Genomic DNA, 25,886 nt, shown 5'->3' on the forward strand with positions numbered 1-25,886 from the left:
TGCCCTCGTAACAAAACAAAAGTGAAAACAAACTTTCCTAACTCCGTAAATCAAAATTGGGTCTGGGGCCTGGCCCGGGGCTACTGTCACGTGACATGAGACTGGCAGGATGACAACGATGCATTCCATTTTCCTCTGGGCAGGGCAGGCCCTCCCTTGACTGAGTCTATGTTTGCCGGGTGACAAGCTCACAGCCTGAGGCCTGTGAGGTCATCAGGTTGGCAAAGACATAGCTTCGAGGACCAGTCTCCACCCCCTAATGACGTGTGGATAAAGTTAGCCCCAGGCGCTTCAGGCTGAAGCCCTGTAGCGCTAGGGGCTGCACATCAGTCAGGAAGTGGAGGATGGTCACCCCACCCTTTCCCAATTCGTCAGCCCTGTGACAAGTTAGGAAATGGTGGGCGAGGTAGAGGCTGCAGACAGAAAGCTGAAAATCGAGGTGCGCCAAACACGAGGTGTCTGCTTCCTGCACACTCCTGCCAATCTTTAACAAGGGGATGCCATAGGTAAGGGCGGTATCTCGAGGAAACAGGCCATCAAAACGGCCAGCTGCTGATAATCTGTTTGACTGGAGCAGGATGAAGCACACCTCAGCCCCCCTGATAAGGCCGTCCCTGCTTCAGGCTGAATTACACTTGTCAGGCAAGAGACAAGGGCTCCATATGCCCCTTAACGCCGGATTCCGAGCTCATTTAGGTGTATTGAAGATAATTGTAGGAGGAATGGCTCCAGGGCTTCCTCGCCTGACTTCAGATAAGCCTCGTTCAAGCGGGGCCGGCAGAGGCAGGGGGCGGACAACGAGGGCCATAGTTCAGTGGCCTGGGCACAGCCCTGCCAACCTGGCCACGGCGGCAGCGACGTTTGAGTGTACAGACCTGCACCGGTGCAAATCAGGAGTCACAAAGGAAAGGAGGGGAGAAAGCGGGGGCGGGGAGGAAAAACAGCTCAGGGCGGACAGAGAGTGAAAGGAGCGCAGAAGGCTGGAAGTGGACAAAGAGCAAGGAAAGGAAGCGAGCGGAAAACAATAAAGATAATACTTTGCGTGTGGGATGGAAGGTTAGCAGAGTAACTCTGTGGGTTTGTTATGCACAGAGCACCGCGCGCACCAGGGCTGGAGTCAGGCAGGCATAATCCAAGTGGGAGAGAGGACACACACAAGGAATCTTGCTAGGCGGCTAACGGGGGAACGAGGTAATCATAACCAATTCCAAGGTGGAGATATGAAGTGCGCAAGGAAGATCCTATATTAGGATTCTAATTTATAAACTGCAAATAACAGAACCATCTCTCTGACAAAATCAGTAAAGCTTTGTCTCTTGACATATTTACACTCTGTGTTCTGCATGGTACACGTTCTTTCCAGCAGGCATGTAACCCTCTGGCTACCTAAGGATGAGTCACAACTTCCGCTAGACAAAATTTCATCCCTCTCCTGGAGCAACATTAATCACTGGAGTTATCTTGATATTCCATTATTGCCTGAAAATTGTGTTTTTCAGGATTGTTAGACACCCAGCGCGCGCGCACCAGGGCTGAAGTTAGGCAGGCAGTATCCAAAGGAGAGATGGTAACAAGTAATCTTCCTAGGTGGCTAAGTGTTGGACAAGGTAACTGTCAGAACAATTCCAAAGGGAAGATTCAAGACTGTGAAGCCCTCTTGGACCGTCTAGTGTAGAGTAGTCCCAAGGCACCACCATGTAGTGTCGCCTGTCTGTGTTTCGGGCCTGCTTGCTTTAGTGCGGGTGGCGCCCGGACTCGTGCAGTAATGATTGTTGGCACCTTGACCCCTCAGTGACCACTTTAACCACGGATTCCCTCACTGCCGCCCTGTAACAGTGCCCCCAAGTCTCCACAACACTCCCGCTCACATGAATATATATTCTGTTTTATAGCGCCACTCATGCCAGTAGAGTGTCAGAGCACTGGACATCACACACATTAGACAGAGGACTACAAAGCGTCACATCCATACTAGTAGGGGGTATAGTTTGCGTGCTTCGTCTGGAAAAGCACAAACTCAGTATTTAAAATGTAATACCATGGCTGGGGGGGCTCTATTTAATATTAATAATTGTCTACCCAAATTAACCCTTTTTGCAACATTAGGATAATGAAAGAATGGGGAGAAATCATAATGTTCTAATCTATGCTTGCAGTTTGCATGCAGCTCTTTGATGACGGTTATTAGGATTCTAACTTATAAACTGCAAATTACAAAAGAATCCCTTTGACAAAAGCAGTAACCCACTGACCTATTCACATTACATGCACCTTGTGATCTGCATGGTACATGTTCTTTGCAGCAGGCACATAACCCTCTGCACTACCTCACGATGAGTCATAACTTCCACAAGACAAAACTCCAATCTCTTTCCAGGAAGACCATTAATCACTGGAGTTAACGTGACATTTTTGTTGTTGCCTTAAAATTGTGTGTTCACGTGTTAAACAATAGTTCCAGCAATATCTAAAGACTTAGGCTTTACATATTGCAGTAACTTACGATGCCACTGTAAACTGCTGCTTATTCCTGTGCTGAGTGGTTACAACAATGAACATTGTACGACCAGCTTCCGTTCGGTGCCCGAGGTGAGGTGGCTTTAAGTGTCACTTACATTCAGCACCCTGAGGGGCTTCCAGAATGTGGTCTGCCCTCATTAAAGGCTGCAGTGGTGCTGGCCTCAATGTTGTGTGACTGACTGAAACCATAGAGATTGTGAAAAATAGAAACAACAATTTGCAACAGCCTACACCCGCTTAGCCTGAAAGTGGTGAAAGTGTAGTATGTAGCTGGCAGTGAATTTGGGGCACACTGTCAAAAATAGAAGTTCTACTGATAAAACTATAAAGCAGAGAAGGAAACGTGTGGAAACTGGGCTTGATTCTCTGCAGAATTACCAAAAAGTGCTTCATTTGTTTTTTCAGAACTGCTGCTATTTTTATTTTCAAATATTTCTACAGTTTATTTGCAGGTATTTACATTTTATTAAGTTAACAATGTGTTTACATCCTACAGCCTTAGTTTTCACACTCCCAACACAGCAAGGTTGTTGCACACTCCATCACATTACAAAATCCTCTCATTTTGATGACACTTCTGCCAATGCCGACCATTGATTTGCCAACACTAACACCAGGGATCCTCTCCTACCTTCTCAATCGAATCCCGTGTTGAATATACAAGTATATTACTTGTAAAGGTACATGCAATGCTTGTATGAAGGGATATCAATAAATAAGGAAATCTGTGTAGTGCTCAGCATTGTTATCTGAAAGTCTGATATGAACTTCTGTGGTTATAGTGAATAAGCAGGTACCTACATCATTATCATAAGAAATCTCTTTATTGATGTCATAACTACACTTTCACAATTACCTTATTGACCTTCTTGCATTCTCGAACTTTCATAAAAATGCACCATTTGCCCACTGTTTTTTCAAAAATGTATTGAGGGAGATTCCCCCGAACCTCTCCCTTAACACAATTGGGCTCACTCGTGACACGTCACTTATCCCGAACTTTTACGCCCCTCCACTTTGAAATGTCACCAGCCGCCACTGATCCTACCCTGGTTGTGTGAAAACAGAACTGCTTTATAACTCCAACGTTAGTACTTTAGATCCACAGTTATTTTACCTAAACTCAAAACTGCAAAATGTCAAGCGGGTGAACTCTTTCTTATCCAAGAATGCTTCACACCTGAACAGATACTTGTTAGTTAAATCTGTATCTGTTTGTGACTAGGAAAATGTTTGTTGGGATGAACAAAGCCAAATTACAATTCGGTAACTTGTTACTGAGTCTCAATTTGGGTTTTGTAATTTGGTATTGGGAAGGGGTGTCCCTTCCTAATTCTGAATTTGAACAGTATGTATGATTGGTTTGTGACTGTGAATGCAGAAAACAATTGCAGTTAATACCAATTTCAAATTGGTGTTAACCCATTCGCAAATGGTATTTCCCTTTGGGAATGGTAGCAAAAATATTGCCTACTCTGAAAAAATGAAAAGAAAACTTTTTGTCTTTGAAATGCAGCCCATTTTCCTTTGAGGAAAATGAGCTGCGTTTAAAAGAAATTGCTTTATTTAAAAAGCAGTCACAGATATGGTGGTATGCTGGCCCCTCTGTAATTTATTTTTTTGTGACACGCAATTTTCAATTCCCAAATGTATTTCCTAATTGGGAGTGGCAAACAAAAAATCGTACATCTGGCTCTTAAATATTTAGAAATATATTAATCCCCTTAATCCAACTCACCTGGACTATCTCCATATATTTTATCAGCATTTATAATCTCCACTGTGTCCTTTCAATAAGTAGAGTTTTCTTTGCCCATTGTCTCAGTCTACAGAAGTGGGTCATAGACCCGGACGTGGATACCTAATAGCCTGAATCATTAGATTTAAAAAATAAACGGAGAGCTCTCTGTTTTGATCTGACTACAAATCCAGTACCACAAGCACTTACATGTTGGAGGCCCCACTGGTAGTTTAGCATGGGGTCGGCGGAAGGTGCAGATGGGGTACAATGGCTACTCATTGTTTGTACAGGGCCAGTTTCAAGGACAGGCAACACAATGCAGCTGCTGATGAGGCTAAATGCAAAGGGGCACTACCCTCCTGAAGAAGCATCAAATATGGCATTTTTAAACAGGAAGGGAGTGAAACGCCACTTCTCTTAGGGTACCAAAAACTTTTGTGGCGTTCCTGCCCCACAACAGTGTCTTCCATCAAGGTGCCTCAGTTCAGGCTGTGGGTCCAAGCTCTTCTGAGGCTGGTACCCCTTTCAGATCTGCAATTCACTGATGGGGTGGACTGTATTATTGTAGTATTTATATAGTGCTTATAGGCTCGGAAAGGCCACAAATAAATCCATCTGATTCGGGTGCTGTTTCGGAGAGTATCGCCCGCATGGAGTTAGATTTAGGGCCTGATTTAGATCTTGGTGGAGGGGAATACTCTGTCACAAATGTGACGGATATCCCGTCACCGCATTAAGATCCCATTATATCCCATGGAGATCCTAATACGAGGGACAGGATATCCATCATGCTTGTGATGGAGCATTCCATTCACCAAGATCTAAATCAGGCCCTTAGTATGACATACAGGGCAGGTTTCGGCTGAAGTGCATCAGGTCCAAAGATTGATTCAAACAAGGTGCAACAAAGAAGTGTGTGTTAGTATAAGTGCTCAAGGGAGCGTGAGAATAGACCGTTGTGATGCCTGGGTCAGTGGGGTCCTCCAAGGTGTTACGCCATCTGGAGTCCATGTAGAAACAAAAGAGACCCATACACAAGGGACCCACTGTAATCCTACAAAGGCTCACACATAGAGCAACCTCATCCAGGAGTCCCATGGGAGCAGCAGGAAGGTTCCATTACCAGGAACCCCCGTATGTGGGATTCACCACAGGCGGCAGCGATGGTGCCCATCCATGACCCTGTACAAAGAATGTGACTAGTGTCTGGAACAACAGAGCTTTTGGCATGAAGAGGGATGGAAGAGGACCACGGTGGTAAGAGCAGCATCATGGTTTGGTCTTTAACAATAAATACTAGTTTGAAACATTGTTGGGTAAATCTGGTCTTTCAGGGTAATGATAGCTAGTTGGCCATGTATGCTGGTGAGCAAGGATTGGGAGAGAAGTGTTTGAAACCTTAGGTACATGTAGGACATATTATAGGTTTCAGGGCCAAAAGTATCATTTTTGAGCTTTGGAGGTCTCCTCGCCAGCCCAACAGAAGCACACACGTGTCCCAAGCTATGTACTACCTCTGTAAGTAAATTTCAAACACATTCAGGCCTGTGTCCTGTGGGAGATATGTCTACAAGGATAAGTCAGTTTCAAACCCATTCAGGCCTGTATCCACGTCCATGCTTGTGTCCTGTGGGAGATATGTCTACAAGGATAAGTCAGTTTCAAACACATTCAGGCCTGTGTCCTGTGGGAGATATGTCTACAAAGATAAGTCAGTTTTAGACATGTCCAGGCCTGTGTCCTGTGGGAGGAATGTCTACAAAGATAGGCTTTGTAAACCTCTGTATGATAATATTGAGTTGTGCAGCACCTTGTTTCATCAGTGTCTCTTCTTTGCAATGTTTCTGATGATTTCTTTCATTTCAGGTGCGATACATACAGGTGCGGAAAATTAAGTACGCTTGGGTCAGGGCCACGAAAACCTTCCAGAAAGTTGGGTAAGCGTGACTTATAATATATACAATGCCTACACTACCTGTAAAAGAGATAGGTTTTAGAAGGCTTACAAATTACAGCCACATTGCTACAAAGTCACAAATTCGGAAGTCTCCTTTGATACAATTTATAACCCATGTATGGTATAGTTAGAGCTTCATCCGCTCTTTCTAATACCTTTAAATTTATATGATCTTGATTCCATATCTGACCTGTGCTTCTATCGTGTTTGTGTTTCTTAAGATACATTGTAACTAAGATGCAGATACTATGCTGCTGGTACTTCAGATGGGCTTATGTCAAGTGTAATTTGCATAAAGTTGATTCACACTCTGGTGGCACAGCAAGTAGAAATTATGAAATAGAATGCAACAGATATTGATTTGCAACAATTAAATTTAATTTGAGCATTCTGAATATTCATTTTTGATTTTGTCTGGAAGTTTCCCTAAGTGGAAAAGAGTTTGTCCTAAAGTGGATATCACAGTTTAATGTGCCACCTGGCCTCAAACTCTTCAACGTAGAGGCTCAACAATGAAACATATCTGTGGTGCTTGTCTTCTGCTCAGAAAGTACCTGCCACAGCTTTTGGGGTTGGGCAGGGCCAAGGTTAATTTTCATATGAGTTGCTCTTGGCTATAATGCATCTGGGAGCAAAAAGAGATCAGAATGGAAGGCGCCCCAGAGTATGTATCAGTGGTTACTATTATTTCAAGCCTTTTATCCTTCACTTTTTTTGTCATCAGTCACCTCCTCTACAGTAAACCTCTCCAAATGTGCAATCCGTAGAGACACACTACGTGACCCGTCCATGTTTGTTAAAGTTTATGTATGTTTTGTAGGACGTTGTGATAGGTGGTGAGGGTTTGCATAGTTCTTTGATTAACACAAAATGTGAATTTTGAATTTTGGAGAAGTGTTGGCCATCCTGATGCAAACTAGCCTTATGGAGTGGAAACTAGTATTGTGGTAAACAAGAACTCTATGAATCCTTCCAAGAAAAGATCTTTAGGCCCATCTGGAGGTCCGAGACTTGCCTCTGGGCGCGAGGATGGGATGATTGATGGTGATTTTGAATTTCATCCATACTGTTCCTCCAAAAGGAATTCTCTAAGTCATTTTCTGTGTGGTACTCCTTGTACAGAATAGGCATGTGGCAGCACATATAACCTGCGTTAAATGCATTTAATATTACAAATTTGAAGCTTGTGCTGGTACACTGTTCCTATACCAGTTGGTGTGATAAAGGTCCTTCTCCCACATGACGGCAAAGACCTGAAACACCCTCACCCTGCACCTCTGAGCCTCACCATCTCGCCAACAGCTCAGGAAGGATCTCAAGACCTGGATGCTCAACCTACAGGAACAGGCAGCGTGATCCCGCAGCACGACTCCTCAGCGCCTCGAGACCCTCACGTGTGAAGTGCTACAGTATACAAATCCTGATCGATTGATTGCTTATTACATAGAACATGGGCTTCCCACCTATGGTGCATGGATCTCTGGAGGGAGCCGGCTTTACGCAAGTCTGCACACTGAGCACAGTCTCTGCATGTAGTGGCTTACCCATCCAGTGCAGCATACCACAGACTGTGCCAGCAGCATTGACTGTGCATGTTAGGGGCTTGTCCACCTAAAAGGGATTGCATATGTGGATGGAGTGAGCTCTACGATTTGTATTTATTTTTCATAAAAAAACAATGGTTACAGGGAAGTTATAGTTAGGCTTCCGTTTAGAAACTTACCAAATTATACAAATTCACCAGATATAGTTAGAACTACCTCACGTACATATAACCCATGCCCTAAGGTAACTATAAATCATTCCTCTGCCATGCACAATTTTTTCATCAAAATGTTTACTGCAAATATTGCATTGATATTATAAATTATGTTATCAAAAATGTCATGAGTGTCCTAATTTCTGGGGTAATTAGTGCATTGTGAGGGTCAGACCTTGCGACCAACACCCCATAACCACCCAAACCCATTCTTTGCACATCCCTGTGGCCGTTGGTGCCGGGAGTTGGCCGCAGCTTCTCTGGGAGTGAGAGTAGGTGTGAGAGGTTGTATCTGGTGGTGAGAGTGGCTGTCAGATTGTCTGTCTTGTTGTGAGAGTGCGTACATCAGTGTTTAGTGGGTGCATGAGTGTGTGCAGGTCTGTGAGTGGGTGCATGAGGGTGTCAGTGGGTCTCTGAGTGGGTGCCTGAGTATGCGGGCGGGTCTGTGAGTGGATTGGAAGGGTCTGAGTGGGTGTATGAGTGGGAGAATTTGAAAGTGAGAAAGAAAGTGAGAGGGAAAGAGAAATAATTATTTTAGGCTTTAATATCTAATGTACTTAGAATGAGATAGATTGTTTGATTTATAATAAAAAATGTATCAATTATTTAAAAAAAAAAAAAACTATAATCAATAAGAAAAGAGGGAGGGGAGTCTAGCTGGACTTAAACCACCACAGCTCAGCGTGGAGATCTGCGACCTTCACACTGAGCTATGTTTTTTTCCTCCGTCACTTATAGGCTTTCTGGGACTGCAAGGAAGTCTATATATTTGTTTATATGTTTGATTTGTTTTTAAAAAAAAAATATTGAAAAATATTCAAACGCCTGTACGGGATACCTGGCACTGCGGGGAAGCCTTGAGGTTTCCCTCACACTGCCACTGCTTCAGCAATCACGGAGCTCCCTGCTTGCTGAAACATTTCATCTCTGTCCTCTGAACATGTGCAGAGGACAGGGATGAAACCTTTGGAATTTGAGAGTGGAAAACCCAAAATGTTTGTGGTGGCTTGGCTGCAGAACTACAAAGCCACCACACCAAGGACATAGCAGGAGCCGGCCTGGGGGGTGTACGTCCCCATGGCCATCTGTGGCTCCAAGAGAGGGGCTGTGCGGCCCCCCTCCAAAGTAGGCATAGGCCTGGGGGCGATGGGCCCCAGTTCTTAGGGGTCCCATAGGACCTCCTTTCTATTTTTTAAAAGGAGGTGGTGGTCCCTGGGGCGCGAGGGGCCCCACGACCCCCACTCCAAAATGTTTCCCCGGGGGATGGTGTTCCCTGGGAAGCGCGAGGGGACTGGATGGGCCCCCAACATATTAAAACACAGCCCTGGGTTGGGCGGTCCCCAGGGCAGCGGGGGCACGCTCCCCTTTGTATACAAATAATAAGCCTCAGGGAGGTGGCAGTGCCTGAGGCAGCAGAAAGGAGCCAGGAGCCCCCACCCTCGCATTTGTAATCAAATGGCTCTAGCACTTGGCCCACCTGGGGTCTTTACAGTAACGAAGCGTGGGAGTCCTCGCTTAAATTTTTTATTTTTTTTATTATATGGTGGATCCGCTGCTCCACTGCATCTCCATTCATAAAATAAAAAAACATGCTTTTTAGTCCTGGGTTGGTCCCTTTGGGACCCCAACACCAGAGCTAAGGGGTCAGGGTATTCATACACTGGCCCCCTTTTATTTTTTTAAACTTTTTTTTGCAGCTCAGCTTCACCCCAGTTCCAAGATGGCTGACAACACTTCAACAGCTTCTGTTGTTGAAGTGTTATCAGCCAATCAGATCTCTGCACAAGGTCAGGAGGGGTTGGGAATCCTTTGCATTTCTAGATATGCACATTTGTTTTGCCCTTAATTTCTCAGACAATTGAATGGAATTACACCAAAACAGAAGAAGCACTCTTTCTGGACCTGGACCTACCTTTCTGCCAAATTTGGTGTAATTCCGTCTAGTTTTTGCGCTATTTCTGTTCAAAATCTCGATTGGCAAATAAAAAAAACTCTTTTTATATAGAAACTATAACTACCTAGTCAGGACCACCACCAGGTTATGTATATATATATGTGTGTATATATATATATATAAATATATATATAGCTAATAACCATGGCGGAACTACGCTAAATTTGGCAGAAGGGTAGTTCTTGGTCCAGAAAGCGACCTTTTTCTTATTTGGTGTAAATCTGTCCAGTAGTTTTTCAGTAATTGTAGACAAAACAAATTTGTATTTATAGCGATGTGAAGGCTCTGCGATCCCTCCAGATCCTGTGCTGAGATCTGATTGGCTGCCAACAGGAAGTGTTGGTGGCCATGTTGAGAATAGCTTCAGCTGAGCCCCAAAAATAAAGATTAAAAAAACTGAATAGAGAACAGGGTGGGGACACCCTGACCCCTTAGCTCTGGTGCTGGTGTCCCAAAGGGAACCCCCCTCCCCGGAGTAAACAAGCAGTGAGACGCATTGGAGTCACCAAAAACTTTTAAAAAATAGGTGCAGGCTCCCTTGCTTGTTCAAATGTGGCCCCCAGGCATTTACATTTTGAATGTTTAGAGGGGTCGGCTAGACCCCAGCCGTAGGGACTGCCACCTTCCCCTTGTTTTAAACAAAGAAGATGCAGAGGGCGCATGTTCCCCTAGCAGCCCTGAGGACCACTACCTCCTGGGGCTTTAAACAAATACAATACAGGTGGGTGCGTGGCCCTCTACAGCCCCAGGGACCACCACCTCTCTGGGGCTACATTAAAAGAATGAAGGGGGTCCATTGCAGAAGCCTGGGGACCACCACCTCCCTGGTACTAAATGACATTGGAGGAGGGCCCCCATTGATGAGCCAATGATGGTCCAGGGGACTGTCACCCGCCCTAGGCCAGCTCCTGCTATGCCCCGGGATGCACACCCGCTGGACACAGCTGTTTGCTCTTTCTTGGCGTGAGCTTTAACACTTGCAGAAAGTGAAGTTTTCATCTGTTTCCCTGCGCCCAAATATGTGTGCAGGGAAACAGATGGAAAGAGATGAAAACATTGCTCCCGCAAGCAGGGCGCTGCTATTTAAATCGGCTCCCTACTTGTCGGAGCAATGCCAGCTCCCACGGGATGCAGGGAGCCGGCTTGGACTCCTGGACCTTGTGGCTCAACCCACGGTCCTGTCATTCACTCTCTCTCTTCCATTCCATGTTGGGTTGGAAGACGGAGAGAGAGAGAGCGAGAGAGAGAGAGAGAGAGGGATTCACATTACAATGAGACACAATCTCTCCATGCAATGACTTCACAGAGTTAGATTAACAAGATGTTTGGAACAAGTTACATTTGGATGCATAGAGAAACAGAGTCATTTCTGGCCTAAAGGTCAAAGTCTTATTCTCTCACTAAGTAGGCTTCAGGTTCAAGTCCTAGTATTGCTTGCCAGTGTGTTTGTCTCATTCTGTGTAAATCACATCCCAAAAAACTGCTCTCCTTCTCAAGTTCTCTGTCAATCTCTTTCTCTTAATTTCTCTCCCTCTCTCTCAAACTTTCACTTTCTGTGTGTGTCCCTCTCTCCCGCCCTCACTTCCAACCTGTAATGGAATGGAAGAGAGAGAGATTGTTACTGCAGTGATCTCTCCATACAATGACTGGGATGTATGTCATAGCTAAGTCTGGAGAGTGCACAGCAAGGAGTAAACTCTGGCTTGGTGGTTAAGGTTTCAGACCTGCACACTGAAAGCTTAAGGGTTCTAGTCTAGGTGAGTCTCTGATAATTACCTGCGTTAGTTTATTTTCAACTATATATATTTAAGTTACAAACTAAAAGGTGATCTCACTCTTTTTAATTGACAAAAACCTTTTTCTTTTCAATTTGTCTGGAAATATCTCATTCTAAGTATATCATTCATCAAAACCTACATTCTCTCAATCTCTCATTTTCTCTCTGTCTCATCATTGGGTGGTTAGGGAGTTTGGTACAGGGACTGGCCACAGGGCGCAGGCCAGTCCCTGCAGCCAACTCCACCATCCATGGCCAAAGGCCATGCATGGCTCAAGGTGGGGTGGTTATAGGGTGTTTGCCACAAGGCCTACGCCCAACCACAGTTTTTTTGGATTAACGTATAGTAATAAAAATTACTTTACATTAAACAAACCATAGCAATTCACTGAAGAAAACCAAAGGTTACAGGGACATTGTAGTTAGGAAATAGATTTTAAAAAACATAGAAATTCACTTAAAATACCAAAGGTTACATGGACTTTATAGTTAGGCTCCCATTTTAAACATACCAAACCATAGAAATTCATCAGTTATAGGTAGAGTTATCTCAAATAAATATAACTCATGCCTTAAGGTAATTATAACTATAGTTAGGTGAATTTATATATATATACTGCAGAATTATTAGGCAAGTTGTATTTTTGAGGATTAATTTTATTATTGAACAACAACCATGTTCTCAATGAACCCAAAAAACTCATTAATATCAAAACTGAATATTTTTGGAAGTAGTTTTTAGTTTGTTTTTAGTTTTAGCTATGTTAGGGGGATATCTGTGTGTGCAGGTGACTATCACTGTGCATAATTATTAGGCAACTTAACAAAAAAAAATATATACCCATTTCAATTATTTTTCATTACCAGTGAAACCAATATAACATCTCAACATTCACAAATATACATTTCTGACATTCAAAAACAAAACAAAAAGAAATCAGTGACCAATATAGCCACCTTTCTTTGCAAGGACACTCAAAAGCCTGCCATCCATGGATTCTGTCAGTGTTTTGATCTGTTCACCATCAACATTGCGTGCAGCAGCAACCACAGCCTCCCAGACACTGTTCAGAGAGGTGTACTGTTTTCCCTCCTTGTAAATCTCACATTTGATGATGGACCACAGGTTCTCAATGGGGTTCAGATCAGGTGAACAAGGAGGCCATGTCATTAGATTTCCTTCTTTTATACCCTTTCTTGCCAGCCACGCTGTGGAGTACTTGGACGCGTGTGATGGAGCATTGTCCTGCTTGAAAATCATGTTTTTCTTGAAGGATGCAGACTTCTTCCTGTACCACTGCTTGAAGAAGGTGTCTTCCAGGAACTGGCAGTAGGACTGGGAGTTGAGCTTGACTCCATCCTCAACCCGAAAAGGCCCCACAAGCTCATCTTTGATGATACCAGCCCAAACCAGTACTCCACCTCCACCTTGCTGGCATCTGAGTCGGACTGGAGCTCTCTGCCCTTTACCAATCCAGCCACGGGCCCATCCATCTGGCCCATCAAGACTCACTCTCATTTCATCAGTCCATAAAACCTTAGAAAAATCAGTCTTGAGATATTTCTTGGCCCAGTCTTGACGTTTCAGCTTGTGTGTCTTGTTCAGTGGTGGTCGTCTTTCAGCCTTTCTTACCTTGGCCATGTCTCTGAGTATTGCACACCTTGTGCTTTTGGGCACTCCAGTGATGTTGCAGTTCTGAAATATGGCCAAACTGGTGGCAAGTGGCATCGTGGCAGCTGCACGCTTGACTTTTCTCAGTTCATGGGCAGTTATTTTGCGCCTTGGTTTTTCCACACGCTTCTTGCGACCCTGTTGACTATTTTGAATGAAAAGCTTGATTGTTCGATGATCACGCTTCAGAAGCTTTGCAATTTTAAGAGTGCTGCATCCCTCTGCAAGATATCTCACTATTTTTGACTTTTCTGAGCCTGTCAAGTCCTTCTTTTGACCCATTTTGCCAAAGGAAAGGAAGTTGCCTAATAATTATGCACACCTGATATAGGGTGTTGATGTCATTAGACCACACCCCTTCTCATTACAGAGATGCACATCACCTAATATGCTTAATTGGTAGTAGGCTTTTGAGCCTATACAGCTTGGAGTAAGACAACATGCATAAAGAGGATGATGTGGTCAAAATACTCATTTGCCTAATAATTCTGCACTCCCTGTATATATATATATATATATATATATATATATATATATAAACATTCACTTAGAAAGACGAAGGTTGCAGGAACGTTATAGTTAGGCTAACATTTTAAACATACCAAACTTCAGAAACCTGTTATAGAATAGAGTTATCTGTAGTAACTATCACTCGTGTCCTAAGGTAACTATAAATATGGCACTTTCTATAATCTAATTAATCCCAACTTCTTGCACGAATCTTGTATAAAACATAATCAAGGGACCTTTGTAACTTACTAATGGGATAACAAACCTCTCAAAGAGTGCCTATAATCCACCAACTCAGGTGTCGACCACATCCAAATCCAAAATTGCAAGGGCTTCAAATGGGCTAGTTCAGCTACTCGTCTCCGGCCAAATCAAAATAGAGTAGATTAAGGAGAGTCCTGAGCGGTACAGAAACCAATGCTCCAACAATGAAGTTATTCTCAGCTGCCTGCAGTCTGTGTAAATCAACATAGCCCCACATTTCCACACGGCACAAAGCAGCACTTTGTACTTTGGCCCTGTAAGCCTGTAAGCCGGGAGAAATAGAGAGACTGTAAGTGATCTTTCAGAAGAAAAGTATGGCTTTTGATCTGTGCGAAATCACCAGGGAGCCTTTATTAATTGGAGACCCCCATTTATACTAATCAGTCAAGGCTTCCCCCAAATAATTGAAACCATAAGCCCTCTCTAATTGCTCATTCTTAACCTTAACAGTTCCACTTTTAGTAGGATTTTTGCCAAGGACCGTAAAGTTACTTTTAGTTGTGTTAAGCTCTAATCCCCTATCTGCACAAAATTCTGTATATTTGTCCAGAAAATATTGCAGGTCCAATGGGTATTTAGAGATTAATGAGGAATCTTCTGCCAACAGCAGTATAGGTGTTTTAATCTAGTTCAAAATAGGACAGTGGCTAACACATTGCAATGGCACCTCAGCACATCGTTTATATATAAACAGAGTAGATGCCAGTAAACAACCCTGGCGGACCCCCTGCAAGATGGCAATACGCTTTGTCAATTCCCCAGTATTTCCCCACCTTACCTGGGCATAGCTTTTTTTGGGCAATCTAATTATTAAGGCCAATATTTATACTTTTTGACGCACAACTGCGCCAACGCAGTTGTGCGTCAAACATTTTACTGCCGGCTAACGCCATTCCAACGCGCTATGCGGGTGCCTTATTAATGGAATGACATTAGCCGGCGCTGCAGACTGGTGTGCGTTAAAAAAAATGACTCACACCAGGCAGCGCCGGCGTATGGGAAAATGGGGGTTGTGCGTCAAAAAATGGTGCAAGTCAGGTCTGAGGCAAAATTCAGGCCTCAACCCGGATTTGCGCAATTTTTTTTTACGCCCAACCTCCATTGACATGACTCCTGTCTTAGCAAAGACAGGAGTCATGCCCCCTTGCCCAATGGCCATGCCCAGGGGACTTATGTCTCCTGGGCATGGTCATTGGGCATAGTGGCATGTAGGGGGGCCCAAATCAGGCCACCCTATGCCACAAAAAAAATCGGAAAAAAATACTTACCCGAATTTACCTTTACTTCCCTGGGATGGGTCCCTCCATCCTTGGGTGTCCTCCTGGGGTGGGCAAGGGTGGCAGGGGGTGTCCCTGGGGGCAGGGGAGGGCACCTCTGGGCTCCTTCCGAGCCCACAGGTCCCTTAACGCCTGTCCTGACCCAGGCGTTAAAAAACGGCGCCCATCAGGCTGTGCGCCGTTTTTTAAGGCCCACCCTCTCCTGTGTGTCAAAATGACGCCAGAGTATAAATAAGGGGCACAGGCCTTAAAGTCATTTTTGGAACGGAACGCCTACCTTGCATATAATTAACGCAAGGCTGGTTCCCCCTTCCAAAAAATTACGCACATGGTGGAATTTTGACGCCCGCGGGGTCGAGCGTCAAAGTATAAATATGGGGCAGGGTTTGTGCCGATTGTGCGTCAAAATTTTTGACGCACACTCGGCGCAAACAGAGTATAAATATGCCCCTAAGGCCCATATTTATACTTTTTGATGCACAACTGCGCCAACTCAGTTGTGCGTCAAAAATGTTACCACCGGCTAACGCCATTGCAACGTGGCATGTGGGCGCCTTATTAATGGAATGACGTTAGCTGGAGCAGCGGACTGGTGTGAGTCATTTTTTTTAACGCACACCAGTCCACAGCGCCGGCTAACGTCTTTCCATTAATAAGGCGCCGGCGTATGGCAAAATGGGGGTTGTGCGTCAATTAATGGTGCAAGTCAGGTCTGAGGCAAAATTCAGGCCTCAAACCGGATTTGCGCCATTTTCTTTGTTGCCCAACCTCCATTGACATGACTCCTGTCTTAGCAAAGACAGGAGTCATGCCCCCTTGCCCAATGGCCATGCCAAGGGGACTTATGTCCCCTGGGCATGGTCATTGGGCATAGTGGCATGTAGGGGGGCCTAATTCAGGCCCCCCTATGCCACAAAACAAAAAATATGAAAAAAATACTTACCCAAACTTACCTTTACTTCCCTGGGATGGGTCCCTCCATCCTTGGGTGTCCTCCTGGGGTGGGCAAGGGTGGCAGGGTGTGTCCCTGGGGGAGGAGGAGGGCACCTCTGGGCTCCTTCGAGCCCACAGGTCCCTTAACGCCTGCCCTGACCCAGGCGTTAAAAAACGGCGCACATCAGGCTGTGCGCCATTTTTTAAGGCCCACCCCCTCCTGTGCGTCAAAATGACACCAGAGTATAAATAAGGGGCACAGGCCTTAAAGTCATTTTTTGGAAGGGAACGCCTACCTTGCATATAATTAACGCAAGGCTGGTTCCCCCTTTCAAAAAATGACGCACATGGTGGAATTTTGACGCCCGCGGGGTCGGGCGTCAAAGTATAAATATGGGGCAGGGTTTGCGCCAATTGTGCGTCAAAACTTTTGACGCACATTCGGCGCAAACAGAGTATAAATATGCCCCTAAATCTATTAGAGACTTTGGAGCCCCCATGCAATTTAAAACACTCCAAAGCTTTTCTTGTGGGACCAGATCAAATGCTGCGCACACAGTATCTGACTTTGTATCAAACAACAAACACATTTCTTTGTGGAATTCAGAAAAATCATACAAAAAATGGATCATTTCTCTCCACTACCAGAACATTCCAACTAGCAGCATTCCCACTTATGTGAGAGAAAACGAAAGCAAATTTAATCTCGTCATCAGTAAAAACGTCATCATTTTACTAAGGAAATGCAAATCTCACTGATCGAGAAATAGCACAAAAATTGGTTGGATCTCCAAACAATCTTCCAGGAGTCTCTAAAGGTACAACATGAATTATTTGAGGAATGGGAGGCAAATAGAATTTAGGGCCTGATTTGGAGTCAAGGCAGATGGGTGCTCCATCATATACGTATCAGATATGCTGCCTGCCTTATGACATAGGATATAATGCACCTGAATTAAGGTAGATGGGATATCCGTCAAGTTGTGGTGCGGTAACCTGTCTGTCAAACTGTAAATCAGGCTCTTTGATTCTATTGGTGAAGTATTAAGGCTGATTGATAAGTTGTTTTAGAATCTAAAGCTAATGGTACTTGATTGGGGTCTTTGTTTTCTGACTTGTGCTTGACACTTTCCTCATGCTTCACTGAAATTAGTTCTGACTGCAAGACCTACATTTCAGGTTGTCCTGAAGCGGCTTCCTGTTGCGCCTTTTTAATTACACCTCTGGTCTGGGACAAAGTGGTTTCTAAGTCCATCTCTCTGGTTGGAATGATACCGTGGGCGAGGCAACCTTATAGTGTAGATCCCAGGGGTGCGTTATATGTTTTCACACTGCTCCGAATCTACCAGCAACCATAAACAAATTGATATGTTGATCAGAAATCAGCTCAGGGAAAGGAGAAGAGAGAATCATAGACACTGGATATCACCACTCTGACTCAGCACTCTTCAACGCATCAATATGTTAAGATAGGAAGAGGCTTTTAGTGTCTTGTCAATCTTGCTGTAGAGCCTGTTTATTCTGTTTCAATGGATGTACCTTTTGAAACCTCAGGGGGTCATTCTGACCCCGGCGGACGGCGGTCGCCGCCCGCCTGGCAGGAACCGCCATTTGACCGCTCCACGGTCAAAAGACCGCTGGCGGCATTCCGACCTTCCCGCTGGGCCAGCGGGCGCTAACAATGTTAGCGCCCGCTGGCCCAGCGGGAAGGGGGCCTTCAACATTGAAGCCGGCTCCGAATGGAGCCGGCGGTGTTGCAGGTGTGCGACGGGTGCAGTTGCACCCGTCGCGCTTTTCACTGTCTGCTAGGCAGACAGTGAAAAGCAGGCTGGGGCCCTGTTAGGGGACCCCTGCACTGCCCATGCCAGTGGCATGGGCGGTGCAGCGCCCCCCAGGGGCCCCAGGACACCCGTTCCCACCAGCCTCTTCCTGGCGGTGAAAACCGCCAAAAACAGGCTGGCGGGAAGGGGGTCAGAATCCCCAAGGCAGCGCTGCTTGCAGCGCTGCCCTGGAGGATTCTCCCAGCCGGGGGAAATCCGGCGGGAAACCGCTGGACCCGGCTGGGCGACCGCAGCTGTACCGCCGCGGTCGGAATGACGTATGAAGCACCGCCAGCCTGTTGGCGGTGCTTCCGTCATTCGCGAGCCAGGGTCGGAATGAGGGCCTCAGTGTTTCTAACTATCTACAATTGATGAAAATAAGTCTTCCTTGGGCTGAAAATCTAACATTGATGAAAATAAGTCTTCCTAGAGCTGAGAAATATTGTTATCTAGGAAATGAATGTAAACAAGATACAGAACTATTATAGTTTTCTTTATAGAAGCAACAATGTTTTGTCTTATAAGAAAACAGTCCATGGTTCAGATTACTTTCAAATTATCAGGTTCATAAACTGCAACACAAGGAACACATATAAAATTATAAAGTTTACTTGACAACTAACAAAAATAATTTTCCCAAACAACATACTTCTCTTAATACCATCAGTTTGTCAAAGAAAAATAACTGAGTGTCAGAAGGCAAGAGGATCCTTACTTTTCCGTCATGTTGGAAAATGAAGATGTTCAAATACACCTTCATGGAAAATTCAGGAAACAGTACTTTAGAAGTGAAGATAAACCCACAAAAACAACTGGACCCTGAATTATACGGCTCTTTATCCAGGTGGTCCCAAGATTTCTAAGGTTTTCATGAGCTCTGACAGTAAGGTTGTAGCTCCAGCAGCCATGTATCTTGATTGTCCAACAAGGACAATCTGTGTCTACTCTGTGATTCCTCGGAACCTGCTCAATGCTTGATTGTTCCACCTCCAGCATCCATCATGTCTGACTGCCGCTATGGCACAGAGTTTTGGAGTGGGCGGGCGAGGAAAAGAGTGTTAGGGAAGGAACCGTGGGGAGGAAGACATACTGTATAATGGAAGAAAACAGATTCAAGAGTAATTCTTTCTAGCATACCCCCTAGAATCTTTAATCTGTAACTCCCTGCTTCGTAGTCTCCCAAGGGGAAGTTGGCAGAGAGATGTTTACAAGGAAATGGTATAAATTATGAGTAGGCTACATAACAGGAAAGATTATGATTGTGCACTAATTCCTAAATGAGCAGTTTCTTTATAATGCCCACCAGGCTCTTATCTCTACTGGGCTTGACAAGACCTTGATCCCAGTTACTTGCTCTGTTATTAGAGGAACAAGAGCTGGGTTTGCAGCTGAAGCGCTCAACTCCCCATCAGTTATGACATAGTCATATATAACATAAGGCATGCGGGACCAGCGTTGCAAAGTTCAAACATAAATTCCAAAAATTAAGCCTCTTAAACATGTTTGTGCACCGGTGGGGTAATGCTCTCTTACCCCTAAGATTGGACCACTCTCAAATCTGGAACATCCGTAGAAATTGGAATGTCATAAACTGTGAGCCAGATTCAGGCTGTGGGTTACATTTTTGTCCTGCTCCCTGAAGAAGACAGCCATCGGATCCCCAAGGCCTCCAAAGACCAAGAACCACTCCCCAAGCCGACCTGTACCAGGAACTCCTGCCAGGGCCACTCCAAAGGCCAGCCGAATGAGTAGCGAGCACACGGGTAAGGGTGGTGCCCGTTTTATACCGGGTCCCCTCCCAACATGGCTGCAGCTCTCGGGAGTGCAGTATCCCATGTGTCTAGCAAGTGGGTGAGTATCGAAGGAAGTGACGGCCTTTGAATGAGGCAAAATAACAAGCATTCACAGTCATAGCAGGTACTTTACAAATAGAAGACCAATAGTTCCTTGAGCAATCAGCATACTTTTTTATAATGTTAGTGCTGCCTTCAGTAACAGTATGACGGCACACTAGTGGCAACACTTCAGTGCTGAATACAATCAGACCCCAAATGGCAATGCCACCAGTACTGGCACGTGGCAAAGAGGCCATAAATCTGGCCACACAGTGACTTACTACACTGTCAATGGGGGCGTAATGGTAACCACAAGTCAAGTCCGCAGAGTCCCTTGAGTCGCTGTCCAGGGCCATGACACAATGATGAAATTATACTCTGCAATTCTTCCACAATCTGTAACACTTGTAAGAGTCCTGTACTGTAGCATCATGGGACACTTAGCTTCCTTGAGTAGCATTTGGGAGCTTGATCAGTGTGCTCAGCAAGGAGGTGAGGCCACTTTCCAAGTGCCGACACACTGACCGTACCACCAACCTTCACACATTCTCACGGTGCGTACCTCCAGGCACATTGGAAGATGAGACTTCCACAGTAGTTGAGCATGAAGAGGTAAATGTAACCCAGAGGTCTTTTACCTTGATATTCGCTTGTTTTGTATCATAAGATCCCCTCAGCCAGATTACTAGCTCTGAGTGCTGTGGTCAGACTACTTGACCTATTGTCATTAAGGAATAATACGACTCTCCTTAGAATACTGGTATGTGCCCTGTAACTTTAGTCAACCCTACTTCTCTTTTGACAGTAATTTAAATTGAGACATCATGTAACCTATACCAATGTTGTTCTTAAATACGAAGGGTGTCAGCCTCCCTGGCAACATACCAGCTAACTCTCATTCATCCAGTTCTACCGGTAGACTCCGAAGTCAGCACCAGCAGTCCAATACCTAGCATCTCACAATGATGCATTAGCACAAGCGAATTGGATCAAACTTCCTCAAACCAGGGGTTTCTGTCAATACTCATGTGAGGGCTCTCAATGAAGGACGTCTTAGGATACTTCACAAACAGCTCTTTCCCAGCCGTCAGTTAACTCACAACCCCGTACCTGAATAACCCTTCACACACATTTTGCAGTCACTCCCAGTCTGAAAATGCTGTAATGACATCACAGCCCACTGTGAAGCTCTGGGTAACATTAGAAAGGTCCACTGTTTGAAACAGCAGATGACTTCAGAGATAGAGAGGGATAGAGAGCCGCTCCAGTCCAACATGTAAGGAGAAGGGCGCCAGAATCAATAATCTCTACTGAATTAAACACTCAGACTAAAGTTAAACCACATTTCCAGCCAGTGCGTTTCAGGCTCTCCACAGCAAAGCATTCTCAGATAAAAATAACTAATAATGTTATAAGTACAGCGCTTCATTTGTAAAAAAAAACACAAGTGCCAGGGCCCTGGTCAGGAGGCCGCTGCAGCTGGCACCACCCATTGCCCTGCCAGCGCTGCCAATGGCAGAACCACCACAAGTAACCCTCACACTCTTACACGTGTGATCACTGATTTTAATCATACATTAGAAATTACTAATGCATGCCGCCCATGCGATTCTCATAGCTCTGGGTGGCAGATATTAGTGATTTTAATGTATGTTTAATAATTTCATAACTACTGGTGTTCCTCACAAAGTTATACAAATAGCTCCACCATGTGGCAGACTGTGATAAGAGCTGGTGTTCACAATAAAGTGCCAGGCTGAGCGCCAGAAATTACCTGCACAAATTAAGCACTGCTTCAGTACAAGATCCAGCTTACCACTGACAATCATTAATCAGTCCATGCCAAATCAAGGCCACGTAATCCTAAACTGCCTCCCTTCCAAAGCAATTCTGTAGATTAACTGATGGGAGGTGATAGACAAGGGATTCAGATGACAGACTGATAGTCAATATAATAGTAATTTGATCGGGTGGCAGATAAGCAACATACCTCTCAGGTCAACTATCCAAGAAGAGGTAAAAACTAATGTCAAATAAAGACCCACCACAGCAACCTAACACATATGCATATTACTACAGGTGACCTTTGTTGTGTTAAGTGATTAACATTTACCACTTTCAGTGTCAGCCATGGCACCTGGCTCATTGTTGGAGGTGGGGATTCCATGGTGACAACGTGACAGACGCCCCCCTTAGAACACAGCACATGTGCCTGATGTCCTCTCAACAAGCTTCCGATCACAACAGAGACCAGGACCCAGAGATTTAAAAGTCTAACAGGAGTGACCACATTAAGCAGACAGCATCTCTCACAGATTCCAGTTGGCCTTATCCTCTGTAGGTGTATTGTGCTTGGAACCAGAGAATGCCCATGAATAAGGAGCCAACAGTTCCTTATTCCAGATGCCTTGCTCAAGTGACCTACTTCCTCTTTCATAAACCAACAAACGTGTCTGTATGATTTTAACTCAGAGTGGATGACAAACAGAAATGACAAAGTGTGAAACAGCAATTTCACTCCCTATCAACTTATCCTTATCCAACCCCTAGTTCAATTACTGTTTACTTAATAACTTAGAGCATGCTTTTCTGGCTAAACATTTCATTTGCTTTCTTTCTGGGAGGGTACATAGAATTCCAGGGGTCTTATTCACACCAAAAAAACAAAGTAAGCCCCCAAAGGATTCTGAAGTTAAATATACGCAGGTTTCCTACCTTTAGGAATGCAGGCAACACTCTGTTTCCTCATGGGCAAACTTTCACCCCTACAATTCCATCGCTGCCAGCAATAAAATGTATTTTCCAATTCTTGAAAACAAGATACCCCCACCTTGGATAGGAGTAAACATTCAACTTTTTCCTGTGTGGGAACTTGTCAGAGAATAACTTTCACAGACATTTGTGGGTCTACAAAAACTCACATTTCTGTCATGTTTCTCCAACTCTCCACCCAATTTGCAGATATAATCTCAGAAACACTCGTCTTGTGAGTAAATAATTCATATTTGTGAAGCAAACATTTCTGAATTATAAAAGTAGTTTACCTTTGCAAATAAGGTTATTACTGGTAAGTCTGACTTACATGTTCAATTAACTTTTATTATCAGACTGCTGGGCATTGTTCATGGGCTTTCCATAAAGATTCCTATAACTTGCTACACAGAATTTGCCCAAACTTGTACAATGAAGTGTAGACATCAATTTACTGTGCACAGCTACAAATCATTCTAGCTTTGAACTTGATTGGCCAGAAAATTGCATCTCACTTGCCAGAATGTGCTATATTGTGTAGCTGGTGGACCAGGACACAATATTGTGATTGCAAGTAGTACCTAAAGTTTCAAATAGGCATCTTGGTTGCCATCCCATCATTTTACCTGCAAAGTCCCAGAAGGCTGAGCTGTATCATCCATAGTTTCCAATGTACATCGTGAAGCGTCATAACATTGCCTAGAGCTGAACAACACTTGTCGCTGCTCCTTCCTCAGGCACCACAATCCTGGGAGGCAATCATGCCACACTAGATACAGAAGAAACCTCACTTCCAGCCCGGCTGTCCTTCCCAGCAGCCTCCGAAGCATCATTCTGCAGCCAAGCTTTCCTTCAAACCTTCTCCTCATCGACTGTTTCACCAGACCACTAACTGCCTGATAAACGTAGACACCCGGGCCCAGATTTACTAACACTTTGCACCAGGTTACTTTTGTAACCCAAAACTAGCGCAAAGTGCTAAGGTGTATTACGTTTGCAAAATGATGCCGTGCATGCATTTCTCCGCTTTGTAAGTAAGGCGCAGTGAAAATTGCCTCTTTGAGCCACATTAGTGTAAAAATGTATGCTAATGTGGGGCAAGGAGGCTAGAGCCTTGTATATCAGGCCCTTTATGTTAGCAAGAGGTCGGTGCTTCAAGACTGAGGTTATCCCAGCCCCAGTGATTAGCACAGCCCCTGGTTTCATTCTTTGTCACCCGTAAGATACTACGTGGACTTTATTATGTGTTGAGTTGAAGGGAACATGCATCTATTTGTGAAATGGTTCTTATGTTACTTTACATGTGCAAGACAAGATCTTGCTGCTGCAAACTTCTGTTTAGTGCCCCCGTGTGAGTTTGCATGCTGGCTTCTAACAACAAATACATATCAAAGTAACAAGACGAAGGACAGACCACATAGGTAAAAATATGGCATTTCATTTCAGAGAACTGGAAGACATCCTGACCTCTGCAGACATCCACTTGAAGTATGGATCTGGATTAACTGCTGAAGAGCAAGTTGTCAGGTACCTTGTGCACTTCTGTGAAGCTCTCTTTTGGTTCTCCTTGCTATTAACAACAAACTAAAGTTATCCCTTCTAATAATGCTTATGCTTGTCTGTATTTACTATTTTGGACCATGTGCAGTTCTTTTAAAGTTTGCCCCATATTCGCTAAAGGTTTGTACTGGTGCAACACTAGCAATGGAAGCAACAGTGTCCCATCAGGTATTTTGCACTGAAAGTTGGCCTTGCACTGCACCGTACCCCTTTGCACAATCCTGCTCTTAGTGTGTGCAAGGGGTGCTCTAGGATGAGTCAGCACTAAAACCTGAGATTTTGGCACAAAGTCAGGTGTATTACGTTAGTGTACTAAAAGCAGGCGCAAGCAAGGGGTCAAGTGTATGTGTTCTGTGCTCTATCTGCATGTAAAAGATGTGTTTTACCCTGAAGCACACGTCTTACATGTCTGAATCCCGGGCTGTCGTGTACATCTAGGAATTTGCACTGAAGGATGTACCTTCATTACCAATCCTAGGCTAGATATTGGAGCCTGCCTTCACGCATTAGCACATTGATTAATGTCAAACAGAACAGCCAGATTTGGCACAGGCATCACTGATGATGTTATCGGCAATAGACTCGGACACTGTACTATTTCATGTCCTTCATGCAACACAGCACATGCAAAGTTTACTACAGTTTTCTGTTGTGTGAAGAACAGCAAATCCTAGCCCCATTTCGGACCTGCCAACTTGTGATTTTTTTCCACCATGTGAGGAGGGGGTGTGGCCGTCGAGGGGCAGGGCTTAGTGCGGGGCACAGCCCAATACACTTCCAAATTCACAGCCCCTCCACCAGAAACCTCCCTCCACCCATGCCCCCCTGCCAAAAAAACACAATCAAAGCTTTTGAGGCTGCCACTGACGTCCTGGGGAGGTTTCACCCCTTATAATGGACATCAGCTGAGCTAAACCTCCAAACAGTTAGCTGGAATCCTGCTCCCTCCATCGGTTTGCAGCTAATTGTGTCAACACTGTGTGATATCGGCTCCTCCCTGGATGATCGTCTGAAAGGAGCCAATATCGTGTGACACACAGTGGCACTATGCGAGTTGCAGGTCTGCTATTGTTCTAAGGCACTAATCTTTTTGTGCCTGCAATGAAAAACTTTAACTCTAAAATGTAATCTTACTCTAACTGCTTTGGGTAAAGTTAAGTTTCAGGCTTAAGCCTAATGTTTGCACCGTGTGCGCCTGATTGCAAGTGGCTGGTTAAAACTTAATTACAAGTGATGCAAGGTATATCACACCCGGAAATTTCCCGTTGTAATCATCATGTCATTCTTTTTGAAACTTTAGCAAGATAATCCTGCTGGAAATTGACTAAGGGACAAAGCTTGGCATTTACTGGTACATTCGGATTTTGGTGCCATATGCACCAAACTCTACATTAGCATCCCAAAATTTGAAATATTCAATATTTATCGCTTCCAATAATTTCTGAATACCTCGATGTCGGATTTTCTGTTGGATGCGATAATTATCTCATTTGACAACTCAGTCTCAGGACTACGGCTTTGTCCTGTGATTATTCAATGTTGTGATATCTTCAGTA

The 25,886-nt window shown here is 44.5% G+C and overlaps 1 protein-coding gene across 3 annotated transcripts in view; it reads left to right on the forward strand.

Annotated features, from left to right (window-relative positions):
- The window catches only part of LOC138265203 (probable cation-transporting ATPase 13A4), a 267,665-nt gene that overhangs the window by 58,954 nt on the left and 182,825 nt on the right, over positions 1-25,886 (forward strand). For all 3 annotated transcript variants that reach the window (XM_069212748.1, XM_069212749.1, XM_069212750.1), the window contains 2 exons: positions 6,128-6,198; positions 24,217-24,297. In XM_069212748.1, the coding sequence (XP_069068849.1) occupies positions 6,128-6,198; positions 24,217-24,297 (152 nt within the window). The remainder of the gene's footprint in view (positions 1-6,127; positions 6,199-24,216; positions 24,298-25,886) is intronic.

The sequence above is a fragment of the Pleurodeles waltl genome, chromosome 11 (genome assembly GCF_031143425.1).
Source record: "Pleurodeles waltl isolate 20211129_DDA chromosome 11, aPleWal1.hap1.20221129, whole genome shotgun sequence".
Taxonomy (NCBI): domain Eukaryota; kingdom Metazoa; phylum Chordata; class Amphibia; order Caudata; family Salamandridae; genus Pleurodeles; species Pleurodeles waltl.